At 44.4% G+C, this 16,607-nt stretch overlaps 1 protein-coding gene across 1 annotated transcript; it reads right to left on the bottom strand.

Moving 5' to 3' along the window:
- Positions 1-1,711: 1,711 nt before the first annotated feature.
- LOC134293061 (N-acetyllactosaminide beta-1,3-N-acetylglucosaminyltransferase 3-like) lies at positions 1,712-16,539 on the bottom strand. Its single transcript, XM_062959462.1, has 2 exons — positions 16,204-16,539; positions 1,712-4,870 (listed from the first exon to the last, which is right to left on the bottom strand). Exons 1-2 carry the CDS (start codon positions 16,368-16,370, stop codon positions 3,745-3,747), a joined length of 1,293 nt encoding a protein of 430 aa, XP_062815532.1. The 5' UTR covers positions 16,371-16,539; the 3' UTR covers positions 1,712-3,744.
- Between the last annotated feature and the right edge of the window lie 68 nt (positions 16,540-16,607).

Below are 16,607 nucleotides of genomic sequence, written 5' to 3'. Positions count from 1 at the left end.
GCTCCCGTACTTTGTTGGACAGGATACACCGAGTTGAGACCAAAGTGTTTGGGGTCTTAACCATTGGGTTCGGCTTGAGGCTAAGGAAGCCCATATAACAAACTTTATGGAGTTTCTCACATGAACTACAACTCATGTGAGTTGTAGTTCACCCACAACCTTATGCATTTTGTACAATCGATTGTACTTTGTCCTTTTCTGAAACCAGCCTGTTCAGGGTAGATGATTTGGTTATCATATTCCCAGTCTTCTAATTTGTTTAACAGAAGTCTACTATATAACTTCGAGTCAATATCTAAGAGGCTAATAGGGTGATAGTTGTTGGGATCTTGTTTATCACCTTTCTTGTGAATGGGGACAACTATGCTCTGTTTCCAGCCCTCTGGGATGTGTTATTGATTTGTGAGAACACTTTGGCTAATATTGGAGCCCACCACTATGAAAAGTTCTTAAATATTTCTGGGGGCATCATATTTTCCCCTGGGGCCTTGCTCAGAGCCAGGGCTGTAATCAATTTCTTTACCTCAGAGGTTGACCAGTGAGGCAAACCGATGGTAATGGGAGCACTAGTAGAATTCCCTGGGGAAGTAGCTCCGTAAATCTTACTAAAATGATCAAACCATTGCTGTGTTGAAATATAACCATCCATAACTTGGTTAAATTACTGGCAGATCAGGGAATGCTTTAAAACAGACAATCAATTAGGATTCGAGAAAAATATCACAGCTTGGGATAAAGTTCTAATTTTCCAAATTGAACCATTTGCAATGAAGTAAGGGTCCACAATGAACACAATGCAAGGAACTGGGCTTTCCAGAGTAAACCAGTTGTAATGAAGTAAGGGTCCACAATGAAGACAATGCTTTGAACTGGGCTTTTCAGAGTGAACCAGTTGCAATGAAATAAGGGTCCACAATGAACACAGTGCTTTGAACTGGGCTTTTCAGAGTGCACCAGTTGCAATGTAATATGGGTGGGTCCACAATGAACACAATGCAAGGAACTGGGCTTTCCAGAGTAAACCAGTTGCAATGAAATAAGGGTCCACAATGAACACAGTGCTTTGAACTGGGCTTTTCAGAGTGCACCAGTTGCAATGTAATATGGGTGGGTCCACAATGAACACAATGCAAGGAACTGGGCTTTCCAGAGTAAACCAGTTGCAATGAAATAAGGGTCCACAATGAACACAGTGCTTTGAACTGGGCTTTTCAGAGTGCACCAGTTGCAATGTAATATGGGTGGGTCCACAATGAACACAATGCAAGGAACTGGGCTTTACAGAGTGAACCAGTTGCAATGAAATAAGGGTCCACAATGAACACAGTGCTTTGAACTGGGCTTTTCAGAGTGCACCAGTTGCAATGTAATATGGGTGGGTCCACAATGAACACAATGCAAGGAACTGGGCTTTCCAGAGTAAACCAGTTGCAATGAAATAAGGGTCCACAATGAAGACAATGCTTTGAACTGGGTTTTCCAGAGTGAACCAGTTTCAATGTAAAAAGGGATGGGTCCACAATGAACACAATGCACGGAACTCGGCTTTACAGAGTGAACCAGTTGTAATGAAATAAGGATCCACAAATGAACACAATGCAAGGAACTGGGCTTTCCAGTAGGGCTTCTTGGAGGCCCGGCCCCCTTAAAGACCCACCTCCATCCCATAACAACCTCATTTGTCCCTTTTGATTACATTACAACTGAGAAAGAGAGCATTAAAAATATTTTATTTTATTGACATTTTTCTCCTCCAACCCAATGGGAAAATGTGACGAGTCCTTTGGGAAGGCCTTCAAGAAAGGTTTATAGATGTTCATACACACATATATATTTACGTATACATATATACCCTTGATATTTCTCCCCGACTAGACTTTGGGATAGAAGCCACAAGAGGGCACCCCAGACCAAGCCATGACAATCGTATGAGCACATAATTAAATGTATATTATTCTTTATATGTATTTTAATTTATATGTAGATATATAGATATCCCTGATCTCTCTCTTTGTGTATATATCTCAGGCACGGGCAAACTTCGGCCCTCCAGGTGTATTGGACTCCAACTCCCATGGACTGAGCATGTTCAGGCACATGACTCCCTTTTGAATTCTGTCTGCTTTACACCTCAGTGGACTTCAGATAACCTGTATTTGGTAACCTGTATGTTGATTTGCCAGTTTAATTTACCTCTGCAGTGTGGGAGGAGTCATAATATGATTGGACTGAGCATGTTCAGGCGCAAGACTCCCTTTTGTATTCTGTCTGCTTTACACCTCAGTGGAGGTGGATGCATGTTACTGTTGGGACTTCAGATAACCTGTATGTTGATTTGTCAGTTTAATTTACCTCTTCAGTGTGGGAGGAGTTATAGACATGTGATTGGACTGAGCATGTTCAGGCGCAAGACTCCTTTTTGTATTCTGTCTGCTTTACACCTCAGTGGAGGTGGATGCATGTTACTGTTAGGACTTCAGATAACCTGTATGTTGATTTGTCAGTTTAATTTACCTCTTCAGTGTGGGAGGAGTCATAATATGATTGGACTGAGCATGTTCAGTCGCAAGACTCCTTTTTGTATTCTGCTTTACACCTCAGTGGAGGTGGATGCATGTTACTGTTGGGACTTCAGATAACCTGTATTTGCTAACCTGTATGTTGATTTCCCAGTTTAATTTACCTCTTCAGAGTAGGAGGAGTTATAATGTGATTGGACTGAGCATGTTCAGGCACAAGACTCCCTTTGTTATTCTGTCTGCTTTACACCTCAGTGGAGTTGGATGCATGTTAGGACTTCAGATAACCTGTATTTGGTAACCTGTATGTTGATTTGCCAGTTTAATTTACCTCTTCAGTGTGGGAGGAGTTATAATGTGATTGGACTGAGCATGTTCAGGCACAAGACTCCCTTTTGTATTCTGTCTGCTTTACACCTCAGTGGAGGTGGATGCATGTTACTGTTAGGACTTCAGATAACCTGTATTTGCTAACCTGTATGTTGATTTGCCAGTTTAATTTACTTCTTCAGTGTGGGAGGAGTTATAATGTGATTGGACTGAGCATGTTCAGGCACAAGACTCCCTTTTGTATTCTGTCTGCTTTACACCTCAGTGGAGGTGGATGCATGTTACTGTTAGGACTTCAGATAACCTGTATGTTGATTTGTCAGTTTAATTTACCTCTTAAGTGTGGGAGGAGTTATAGACATGTGATTGGACTGAGCATGTTCAGGCGCAAAACTCCTTTTTGTATTCTGTCTGCTTTACACCTCAGAGGAGGTGGATGCATGTTACTGTTAGGATTTCAGATAACCTGTATGTTGATTTGTCAGTTTAATTTACCTCTTCAGTGTGGGAAGAGTCATAATGTGATTGGACTGAGCATGCTCAGGCGCAAAACTCCTTTTTGTATTCTGTCTGCTTTACACCTCAGAGGAGGTGGATGCATGTTACTGTTAGGACTTCAGATAACCTGTATGTTGATTTGTCAGTTTAATTTACCTCTTCAGTGTGGGAAGAGTCATAATGTGATTGGACTGAACATGTTCAGGCACAAGACTCCTTTTTGTATTCTGTCTGCTTTACACCTCAGTGGAGGTGGATGCATGTACCCAGAGACTGGATGCAGTTATTTCCAATACCCTCCCCCCCCCCCATTTTAGTGGATCCTGGGCTTCCTTAGAAGGAGATGGGAGTCGAGATTCTCTTTGGGAGGTTGTGAAATCTTTCCTTCTTTCCTCCCTCAGATTTTGGGGTAGACGGCCACCTTCTTCCCACACCGGAGTCTTTTCGAGTGGAGCTCCCTCCACATGAGCTGCATCTCGTAGGGCCGGAAGCGGTGGCTCAGGAGCAGCTCCCGGTAGTGGCATGGGTCAAAGGAAGGAGAGGGGTTGGAGGAGGGGACCCTCAGTCCCACGGTCCGCATGGCCAAGTGTGAGGCGGGTGCCAGGCCGGCCCGTTGGAGGCACATCCCGAGGAAGACGTCGTCGATGGGGAAGAGATCCAGGGCCCGTGAGGCCTCGTGGATCGCGTGGGCCGTGTGCCCGGACATCAGGAGCCCCCCTCCGCCACAGTAGGGAGGATAATCCTTGGCGGTGGTAACCTGCTCCGGGATGTAGTACTTGCTCCACTTCTCCCGGATGGGGCCCACGCGGGCGATGAGGTGCCCCGTGAAGAGGTGGCCCGGAGGGACCCCCGAGAGGTAGCGCACCATGTTGTCCGTGTTGGCGAAGACGTCGTCGTCGCCGTTGAAGACGAACTTGGCCGCCGGACAACGCTCCGCCAGCCAGCCGTGGAAGAGGGTCTGCTTGAGGGTCAGGTTGAAGAAGGTGTCCCAGAAGCCCCACTGCAGGACGTCCCCAAAGTCCGAGGCCTCCATCGCCAGCAGGCGGTTGAGCTTCCCCGACTCGCGGGGGTCGGGGGCCACCCCAAAGAGGAAGACCCTCCGGATGGGGGCCCCTTCGAAGGTCCGCTCCTGGCCCCACGTCTGCCGGATGGCGGCCCGGCGCTCGTAGTTCCCCGGCGAGGATTTGATGGCCAGCAGGAGGAAGACCTCCGTCCGGACACACTTGTGGGGCGCGTCCAGCAAAAGGGGGAAATCCCGGCAGTGTTTGTAGCGGAGGAAGTCCTGGATGTGGGCCGGAAGGTCGGCAAAGCCGGGGACGTTGGCCGCCGAGGTGTTGGCACGGCAAGCGGGTCGAGGGGCTCGCGTCGTGGTTTCGGGGCCCAGCGTCCAGGTCTCTATGGTCACCTCCTTCGGGACGGACGGGCCTTGACCGCTTTGGAGGAGGAAGAAGAAGCCGGTGAAGCCCACCAAGGTCAGGGCGATGGCCTCCAGCTTGTAGGGCCAGCCCCGGACCATCCTGACCCTGGAAGAAAGAGAGAAGCAGACGTGGTCAGCCCACGGTTTCCGGCCAAACAGCCACAGCGTCACACAGCCAGCCCCGCTTTCGGGATCTTCGACAACACAAAATATTGATGACCGTACAATTATCGCTTATCAAACCCCGACCCCTTTCTCGCCCACCCTAGCAGTTTGAAACCATGCAATGCGAGTAGATCAATAGGTACAGTAGAGTCTCACTTATCCAAGCTAAACAGGCTGGCAGAAGCTTGGATAAGCGGATATATTGGATAATAAGGAGGGATTAAGGAAAAGCCTATTAAACATCAAATTAGGTTATGATTTTACAAATGAAGCACCAAAACATCATGTTATACAACAAATTTGACAGAAAAAGTAGTTCAATATGCAGTAATGTTATGTTGTAATCACTGTATTTACAAATTTAGCACCAAAATATCACGATATATTGAAAACATTGACTACAAAAATGGCTTGGATAATCCAGAGGCTTGGATAAGCGAGGCTTGGATTAGTGAGACTCTACTGTACTGCATTGGCAGGAAGTTGAAAGGGCACCCAGTGCAGATATGCAGATATGCCGGCAACATTATTATTATTATTATTATTATTATTATTATTATTATTATTATTATTATTATTATGACACCCATTGTGCCAATCACCACTGGGGCCACCTGCACTGGTTTCTGCCAGAGTCTTTGAAGTTCAATCTTATTATTATTATTGACACAACGACGTTGTATGACACAGCAAACAAGATAGGTATGCTGGATTTCGTATCACAAAATCACAAGTCGAACACTTCCCAAGTGTCTAGGATTATTATTATTATTATTATTATTATTATTATTATTATTATATTATGACACCCATTGTGCCAATCACCACCGGGACCACCTGCACTGGTTTCTGCCAGAGTCTTTGAAGTTCAATCTTCTTCTTCTTCTTCTTCTTCTTATTATTATTATTATTATTATTATTATTATTATTATTATTATTATTATTATTATTATTTTATTGCATGACACAGCAAACAAGATAGATATGCTGGATTTCGTTTCACAAAATCACAAGTCGAACACTTCCCAAGTGTCTAAGACTGTGTGGTGTATTTTCGGATGATGCGCACAGATCCCAGTCGGGTGGCCTTTTGCAGTTGGCAGATTGTGATTTTGTCAATGTCTATTGTTTCCAAAGGCTGAGATCTTTCGGCACGACACCCAGTGTGCCCATCACCACCAGGACCACCTGCACTGGTTTCTGCCAGAGTCTTTGCAGTTCAATCTTGAGGTCCTGATAGCGGCTGAGTTTTTCCTGTTGTTTTTCGTCAATGCAACTGTCACCTGGGATGGCGACATCAATGATCCAAACCTTTTTCTTTTCCACAACTGTGATGTCTGGTGTGTTGTGTTCCAGAACTTTGTCAGTCTGGATTCGGAAGTCCCACAGTATCTTTGCGTGCTCATTTTCCAATACCTTTGCAGGTTTGTGATCCCACCAGTTCTTTGCTGCTGGGAGGTGGTACTTGAGGCATAAGTTCCAATGAATCATTTGGGCCACACAGTTGTGCCTCTGTGTGTAGTCTGTCTGTGCGATTTTCTTACAGCAGCTGAGGAGATGATCCATGGTTTCATCGGTTTCCTTGCACAGTCTGCATTTTGGGTCATTATTATTATTATTATTATTATTATTATTATTATTATTATTACTTTACACATGAACAAGAGAAAGAACACTTCAAACAGATACATGAGTCCTCATGGGGAGAAAGACAGGATATTAATTATTATTATTATTATTATAACTGGGATCTGCACGCATCATCCGAAAATACATCACACAGTCCTAGACACTTGGGAAGAGTTCGACTTGTAATTTTGTGATACGAAATCCAGCATATCTATTTTGTTTGCTGTGTCATACAATAAAATAATAATACAAAATCCAGCATGTCTATCTTGTTTGCACCCTAGGGGAGTGGCGGCATATAAGTTTAAATAATAAATAAATAAATAATAAAATAATAATAATATAGGGACCATATAGAGCAGGCGGGTGTTTTGGGCTCCAACTCATTTCTCTTAGGAGGAAGGGGAAAAAAAGAAAGAGAGAAAGAAAAAGGAGAGTGAGAGGGATGAGAGTTTTACGGATCTCAAAAACAAACAAATCCATCTCCGAGCAGGTGGCAACTCAATTGGCGATAGAGAGGGACATTAATAAAGTATCATTATCATTATTATTATTATTATTATTATTATTATTATTATTATTAGTATGTGGATGGCAACGGGACCTGCCTTGGCTTTGCAAGACATGAGCTGCGGACGACAGGAAGCCACTGGAAGGACAGTGCTCTGAGTTCGAGGTCAAGCCCACATTTGGGTGGCCTGGGTTCGGGGACATTTTTCCGCGCCGCACCTCGATTTCGCGAGAGACGGACCACGGTGGCCCTGCCCTTTGCAGACACCGCCGAAGGGCATCCTGAGAACCAGAAGATCAGGTCCAGCAGGAAAAAAGTGGAATTAAAGTCCTTGTGGCTCATCTGGGTGTGAAAGCGTTCAGCCGTGCAAAATGCTCCCCTTTTAATCCCTGCTACGTACAAAGAAGGCAGAAGGACTATGATTTCTTTGTAGCTTCCAGCCAGTGGTTCTGGTTCGATCTTAGACTGGCAGAAGCGTGCCTATTCCAAGGGATGGAGGATGCCTTCAGCACCATGGAGAGCGCAGTCCCATTTTGGGCAAAGAGATTGGGAGAATTATTATTATTATTATTATTATTATTATTATTATTATTATTAATAATAATAATAAGCAGACAAAAAAATCAGTACAAGAAAACCGCACTACAAACTAGAGCTGACAGCTGGCACAACAAAACATTGCAAGGAAAGTTCCTTGACAAAATTGAAGGAAAAGCTGATAAGGAGAAGACCTGGCTCTGGCTCACGAATGGGACCCTGAAGAAGGAGACCGAAGGCCTGATCCTTGCAGCCCAGGAGCAAGCCATCAGGACAAAGGCAATTCAGGCCAAGATCGAAAAATCAGCTGATGACCCAAAATGCAGACTGTGCAAGGAAGCTGATGAAAGCATTGATCATATCCTCAGCTGCTGTAAGAAAATCGCACAGACAGACTACAAACAGAGGCACAACCATGTGGCCCAAATGATCCATTGGAACTTATCCCTCAAGTACCACCTGCCAGCAGGAAAGAAGCAGTGGGATCACAAACCTGCAAAAGTATTGGAAAATGAGCACGCAAAGATACTGTGGGACTTCCAAATCCAGACTGACAAAGTTCTGGAACACAACACACCAGACATCACAGTTGTGGAAAAGAAAAAGGTTTGGATCATTGATGTCGCCATCCCAGGTGACAGTCGCATTGACGAAAAACAACAGGAAAAACTCAGCCGCTATCAGGACCTCAAGATTGAACTTCAAAGACTCTGGCAGAAACCAGTGCAGGTGGTCCCGGTGGTGATGGGCACATTGGGTGCCGTGCTGAAAGATCTCAGCTGGCATTTGGAAACAATAGACATTGACAAAATTACGATCTGCCAACTGCAAAAGGCCACCCGACTGGGATCTGCACGCATCATCCGAAAATACATCACACAGTCCTAGACACTTGGGAAGTGTTCGACTTGTGATTTTGTGATACGAAATCCAGCATATCTATCTTGTTTGCTGTGTCATACAATAAAATAATAATATAGTATAAGCCACAGGGACCATACAGAGCAGGCATGGGCCAACTTCGGCCCTCCAGGTGTTTTGGACCCCAACTCCCACAATTCCTAACAACCGGTAGGGAGGAAAGAAGGAAAGGAAAGGTTTTTCGACCTCCCAAAGAGAAGCTCTGTTCCCATCTCCTTCTAAGGAAGCCCAGAATCCACTAAAATGGGAAGGCATTGGAAATAACTGCGCCCAGTCTCTGGGCGCTTATCTGAAGTCCTAACGGTAACATGCATCCACCTCCACTGAGGTGTAAAGCAGACAGAATACAAAAGGGAGTCTTGTGTCTGAACATGCTCAGTATAATCACATGTCTATAACCCCTCCCACACCAAACAGGTAAATCGAACTGGCAAATCAACATACAGGTTAGCAAAGACAGGTTATCTGAAGTCCGGTGGCGAAGTGCATTAAAGCACTGAGCTGGAGACTGAAAGGTCCCAGGTTCAAATCCCGGGAGCAGAATGAGCGTCCGCTGTTAGCCCCAGCTCCTGCCAACCTAGCAGTTCGAAAACTTGCCAATGTGAGTAGATCAATAGGTACCGCTCCGGCGGGAAGGTAACGGCGCTCCATGCAGTCATGCCAGTGGCCACATGACCTTGGAAGTGTCTACAGACAACGCCGGCTCTTCGGCTTAGAAATGGAGATGTGCACCAACCCACAGAGTCAGACATGACTGGACTTAACGTCAGGGGAAACCTTTACCTTTTAACAGTAACATGCATCCACCTCTACTGGGGTGTAAAGCAGACAGAACACAAAAGGGAGTCTTGTGTCTGAACATGCTCAGTACAATTATTTATCTATAACCCCTCCTGCACCAAAGAGGTAAATCAAACTGGCAAATCCACAGATTATCTGAAGTCCTAACAGTAACATGCATCCACCTCCACTGAGGTATCAAGCAGATAGAATACAAAAGGGAGTCCTGTATCCGAACATGCTCAGTACAATTATTTATCTATAACCCCTCCTGCACCAAAGAGGTAAATCAAACTGGCAAATCAACATACAGGTTAGCAAATATATACATTAACAAATACATAATGAAAGGCTTGTGACGTGATGTCCTTTTCAGCTGAATCGCTTTAATAAACACTTTGACGGTTTTTCCTTCAACTTGGCAGAGCTTTTCCTTTCGGTCTCAGGTAAATTATATTCCGGTTTATTTTCTACTTTTCGGTCGGCTCGCCAAGGTTCGTTCCCTCTTCTGGGAGACGGATTGGATCTCCCTCACGGGGCTGATCCAAGCTGAATCACGGTCGATAACAATTTGGCGACCACAAAGGGACACTCTGCTTGGGGAGGTCCAAAGAAAATTTTAGACCAAATTCCAAGCGGCAACCTTGGTCCAGGTATTCTGGGACAGATCGGGGAGAAGAACGGCTGCAGGAGGGCCCTCCACTCAATAATTTGACCTCATTCTTCTAAAATTTTCTTCGTTAACACTTGGGGACCCATGTAGTCCAGCCCTGCCTTGCAGGAAGTCATAGTTTCCTCGTTCCCTTTCTGATATTTTGAGTCAGATCCCATCCAGGCCAGGAAGTCCCACTCCCAAGATTTACGATGTGGCTCCCCTCCCAGATCCTCCCCAGGCCAAACCGGCTTCGCCTCCCAAAACCTCTCTCGCACAACCTCCGCCCCACTGGCGCAGAACGTTCCTTTGTCCTTTGCGACCCAAAGTTCTGCCTCGAAGAGATTATTATCCTTTATTTGTATCCCGAGCAAACAGGGCTGCCTACCCCGGCCTTGTTTGAGGAGAAAACAAAGCAGGTACAAGGAGGGATCCAAAGCAAACAGAGCCTCTGCAAGGAGCCAGGGAGGGTTAACCCTTCACGGCGGGGATCCCTTCCGCACTGGGGAGTTACACCACTTTGGTTCCATGGAGACCTGGGCGTTGGTGTGGTCGGAGAGGGGGCTCTAAGGACCTTACAAAGCTGCAACTCCCAGAGCTCCAAAGGGAACCAATCTCCGAGGGACTACAGTTCCCAAAATCCCCATTGGGGTAAACTGGGGATGATGGGTGCTGCAGTCCAAAAGAAGACAGCATTTGTATGTTTTTCTATGACAGTGTATGTGTCTTGCTTTCCATGCAACCCTCACGGACCTGGACCCCCCCATGAGCCACTTTACGTGCTGGTGTGGTTTGGGGGAGGATGGACCATGGATGATGGGATTTATAGTACCTTCCCTCACTTATAGAGACCACTGTGACCCCCACGCATGACGAACCTGGGCCTAATTTGGCACACAGATGCCCCATGATCCACTCTATGTCCTGGTCAAGTTTGGAGGAAGATGGACCATGGATGATGGGATTTATAGTACCTTCACTCACTTCCAGAGACCACAGTGACCCCCCACGTATGATGGACCTGGACCTAACTTGGCACACAGACCCCCATGACCCACTCTATGTCCTGGTGAAGTTTGGATGAAGAAGGGCCATGGATGATGGGATTTATAGTACCTTCCCTCACTTCTAGAGACCACTGTGACCCCCATGCATGACGGACCTGGACCAAACTTGGCACACAGATGCCCCATGACCCACTTTACATCCTGGTGTGGTTTGGAGGAAGATGGACCGTGGATGATGGGATTTATAGTACCTTCCCTCACTTCTAGAGACCACTGCAACCCCCACAAATGACGGACCTGGACCAAACTTGGCACACAGACCCCCCATGACCCACTCTATGGCCTGGTGAAGTTTGGAGGAAGATGGACCATGGATGATGGGATTTGCAGTACCTTCACTCACTTCCAGAGACCACTGTGACCTCCACGCATGACAGATCTGGGCCTAACTTGGCACACAGATGCCCCATGACCCACTCTACGTCCTGGTGAGGTTTGGAGGAAGATGGACAGTGGATGATGGGATTTATAGTACCTTCCCTCACTTCTAGAGACCACTGCAACCCCCATGAATGACAGACTGGGACCAAACTTGGCACACAGACCTCACATGACCCACTCTACGTCCTGGTGAAGTTTGGAGGAAGATGGACCATGGATGATGGGATTTACAGTACCTTCACTCACTTCTAGAGACCACGGCAACCCTCACGAATGACGGACCTGGACCAAACTTGGCACACAGATGCCCCATGACCCACTCTACGTCCTGGTGAAGTTTGGAGGAAGATGGACCATGGATGATGGGATTTGCAGTACCTTCACTCACTTCCAGAGACCACTGTGACCTCCACGCATGACGGATCTGGGCCTAACTTGGCACACAGATGCCCCATGACCCACTCTACGTCCTGGTGAAGTTTGGAGGAAGATGGACCATGGATGATGGGATTTATAGTACCTTCCCTCACTTCTAGAGACCATTGCGACCCCCATGACTGACAGACCGGGACCAAACTTGGCACACAGACCCCCCATAACCCACTTTATGTCCTGGTGAAGTTTGGAGGAAGATGGACCATGGATGATGGGATTTATAGTACCTTCACTCACTTCCAGAGACCACTGTGACCCCCACGTATGATGGACCTGGGCCTAACTTGGCACACAGACCCCCCCATGACCTACTCTACGTCCTGGTCAAGTTTGGATGAAGAAGGGCCATGGATGATGGGATTTATAGTACCTTCACTCACTTCCAGAGACCACTGTGACCCCCACGTATGATGGACCTGGACCTAACTTGGCACACAGACCCCCATGACCCACTCTATGTCCTGGTGAAGTTTGGATGAAGAAGGGCCATGGATGATGGGATTTATAGTACCTTCCCTCACTTCTAGAGACCATTGTGACCCCCACCAATGACAGACCTGGACCTAACTTGGCACACAGATGCCCCATGACCCACTCTACGTCCTGGTAAAGTTTGGAGGAAGATGGACCATGGATGATGGGATTTATAGTACCTTCCCTCACTTCTAGTGACCACTGCCACCCCCATGCAGGCGTCTCTGTGGGAAGCGTGATCCCGGTCCATTGTCCGTGGGGGTCACAGTTTCTCTGGATGCAGGTGAACTATAACTCCCTTTCCCCCAAACTTGTCCAGTATGTTCTGTTCAGTTCACCTTGTTATCCGTACAGTAAATAGTATTTACTGTATTTACTAAATACAAAGCTGAAAACACGCTCACAACTTTGGCTCCCTGCCTTCTATTGTTGCGGGGCGCAAGGGGATAAACAGGGTGTCACAATATAACCCATTGTGTCCAAAGACTTGACGCAAGAACCGTCCTTTTGGTTTTCCTATTTTGGCAACAACAATTCCAATTAATCCTCCGCCTTCCCACTGTCTCAGCCGTGTTTACAACGTCCCGGTTTCTCACTCCTCCTCCCCTTGGGTCATCAGCTCAGTTTAGTGGCTGCAAACTGAGCTTCAAAATGCTATTTATAGTATTTATATAAATATAATATAAATATAATCCTAATAGTAGTATTTATACTACTAATAATACAATATAATAATATTAATGATATATTATAGATTAAATGTAATATTACTAATTCTATTACCATATAATGATATAGTGATTTAATGCTTATATTGTGCTATACTAATAACATATTGTATGTTCATTTGATTTGTAAGCTGCTCTGAGTCCCCTTCGGGGTGAGAAGAGCGGGATATAAATATAGTAAATAAATAAATAAATAAATAAATAAAAGTACCGTATTTCTTCATCTATAAGACACCATTGATTGCAAGGCGCATTCCAATTTCAGTTTAGTTGCTGCAAACTGAGCTTCTAAATGCAAAAGTACCGTATTTCTTCATCTATAAGACACCATTGATTGCAAGGCGCATTCCAATTTCAGTTGAGTTGCTGCAAACTGAGCTTCAAAATGCAAAAGTACTGTATTTCTTCATCTATAAGACACCATTGATTGTAAGACGCATCCCAATTTCAGTTTAGTGGCTGCAAACTGAGCTTCTAAATGCAAAAGTACTGTATTTCTTCATCTATAAGACACCGTTGATTGTAAGACACGTCCCAATTTCAGTTGAGTTGCTGCAAACTGAGCTTCAAAGTGCAAAAGTACTATATTTCTTCATCTATAAGACACCATTGATTGTAAGACGTGTCCCAGTTTCAGTTACGTGTCTGCAAACTGAGCTTCAAAGTGAAAACGTACCGTATTTCTTCATCTATAAGGCACCATTCATTATAAGACACTTCCCAATTTCAGTTAAGTGTCTGCAAACTGAGCTTCAAAATGTGAAAGTACCATATTTCTTCATCTATAAGACACCGATTGTAAGACGCGTCCAAATTTCAGTTGAGTTGCTGCAAACTGAGCTTCAAAATGCAAAAGTACCATATTTCTTCATCTATAAGACACCACTTCAGAGCTTCAAAATGCGAAAGTACCATATTTCTTCATCTATAAGACACCATTCATTATAAGATGCACCCCAATTTCAATTTAGTTGCTGCAAACCGAGCTTCAAAATGCGAAAGTACCATATTTCTTCATCTATAAGACACCACTGCAAAATGAGCTTTTAAATGCAAAAGTACCGTATTACTTCAGCTATAAGACACCAGCGCAAACCGAGCTTCAAAATGCAAAAGTACCATATTTCTTCATCTATAAGACACAACTGCAAACTGAGCTTCAAAATGCAAAAGTACCATATTTCTTCATCTATAAGACACAACTGCAAACTGAGCTTCAAAATGCAAAAGTACCATATTTCTTCATCTATAAGACACCACTTCAAACTGAGCTTCAAAATGCGAAAGTACCGTATTTCTTCATCTATAAGACACCATTCATTATAAGACGCACCCCAATTTCAATTTAGTTGCTGGAAACCGAGCGTCAAGGTGCAAAAGTACCGTATTTCTTCATCTATAAGACACCATTCATTATAAGACGCACCCCAATTTCAATTTAGTTGCTGCAAACCGAGCGTCAAGGTGCAAAAGTACCGTATTTCTTCATCTATAAGACACCATTCATTATAAGACGCACCCCAATTTCAATTTAGTTGCTGGAAACCGAGCGTCAAGGTGCAAAAGTACCGTATTTCTTCATCTATAAGACACCATTCATTATAAGACGCACCTCAATTTCAATTTAGTTGCTGCAAACCGAGCGTCAAGGTGCAAAAGTACCGTATTTCTTCATCTATAAGACACCACTGCAAACTGAGCTTCAAAATGCAAAAGTACCATATTTCTTCATCTATAAGACACCACTGCAAACTGAGCTTCAAAATGCAAAAGTACCGTATTTATTCATCTATTAGACACCACTGCAAACTGAGCTTCAAAATGCAAAAGTACCATATTTCTTCATCTATAAGACACCACTTCAAACTGAGCTTCAAAATGCGAAAGTACCGTATTTCTTCATCTATAAGACACCATTCATTATAAGACGCACCCCAATTTCAATTTAGTTGCTGCAAACCGAGCGTCAAGGTGCAAAAGTACCGTATTTCTTCATCTATAAGACACCATTCATTATAAGACGCACCCCAATTTCAATTTAGTTGCTGCAAACCGAGCGTCAAGGTGCAAAAGTACCGTATTTCTTCATCTATAAGACACCATTCATTATAAGACGCACCCCAATTTCAATTTAGTTGCTGGAAACCGAGCGTCAAGGTGCAAAAGTACCGTATTTCTTCATCTATAAGACACCATTCATTATAAGACGCACCTCAATTTCAATTTAGTTGCTGCAAACCGAGCGTCAAGGTGCAAAAGTACCGTATTTCTTCATCTATAAGACACCACTGCAAACTGAGCTTCAAAATGCAAAAGTACCATATTTCTTCATCTATAAGACACCACTGCAAACTGAGCTTCAAAATGCAAAAGTACCGTATTTATTCATCTATTAGACACCACTGCAAACTGAGCTTCAAAATGCAAAAGTACCATATTTCTTCATCTATAAGACACCACTTCAAACTGAGCTTCAAAATGCGAAAGTACCGTATTTCTTCATCTATAAGACACCATTCATTATAAGACGCACCCCAATTTCAATTTAGTTGCTGCAAACCGAGCGTCAAGGTGCAAAAGTACCGTATTTCTTCATCTATAAGACACCATTCATTATAAGACGCACCTCAATTTCAATTTAGTTGCTGCAAACCGAGTGTCAAGGTGCAAAAGTACCGTATTTTTTCATCTATAAGACACCACTGCAAACTGAGCTTCAAAATGCAAAAGTACCATATTTCTTCATCTATAAGACACCACTGCAAACTGAGCTTCAAAATGCAAAAGTACCATATTTCTTCATCTATAAGACACCATTGAGTGTAAGACGCTCCCATTTTCAATTTAGTTGCAGCAAACTGAGCTTTTCGGCCAAGACAATAAAACAACAGCGTATTTACTGCTCATGTTGAATAGTTGTGCGTGTGTTCTTTGGACGCAGATAAGACACCGGGCGCAAAGCGCAGAGAAAAGAGAGATATTGACACACATGCAAACTAGAAGGAAGAAGAATGGAAGAGGGTGGGAGGAGAAAGAGATGGGAGAAAAGAACAAAATCAGACCCCAAAATCACATAAACCACTGTATCAAGAAACTAAGCGGTGCCATTATTCCTAATAGTATTAATAATAGTAAGAATAAGAGGAGCCGTTCCCTTACCTGGGCGTCTGTTGCTCGGACTGGGCTCCTGGCAGCGCACCTGAGGGCAATCTCACCTGAGCAGCTGGGGGCGGGACTAAGGCAGGGCCAGGATTGGAGAAGAGCGGGTGATTGACAGCCACAGGTGCCTCTTCCCGCCCTCTTTCCCCCAAGGCAAAGAACCACATAGGCACTGAAATATTTTTGGGAGGGGTCGGACCAAATTGGAAAAAGTGGGGCAGCTACGTTTACAATGCTTCTTGTATTTCGGTGTTTTTTAAAATGTTTATTACGTGTGCACATATGTATGTGTATATGTATAAATACACACACATATATTTATTTACTATTTATATCCCGCTCTTCTCACCCCGAAGGGTTTAATGCAGAATATAATAATAATAATAATAATAATAATAATAATA

Source organism: Anolis carolinensis, unplaced genomic scaffold (genome assembly GCF_035594765.1).
Source record: "Anolis carolinensis isolate JA03-04 unplaced genomic scaffold, rAnoCar3.1.pri scaffold_7, whole genome shotgun sequence".
Lineage (NCBI taxonomy): Eukaryota > Metazoa > Chordata > Lepidosauria > Squamata > Dactyloidae > Anolis > Anolis carolinensis.
This window is presented reverse-complemented; position numbering and strand designations above follow the sequence as displayed.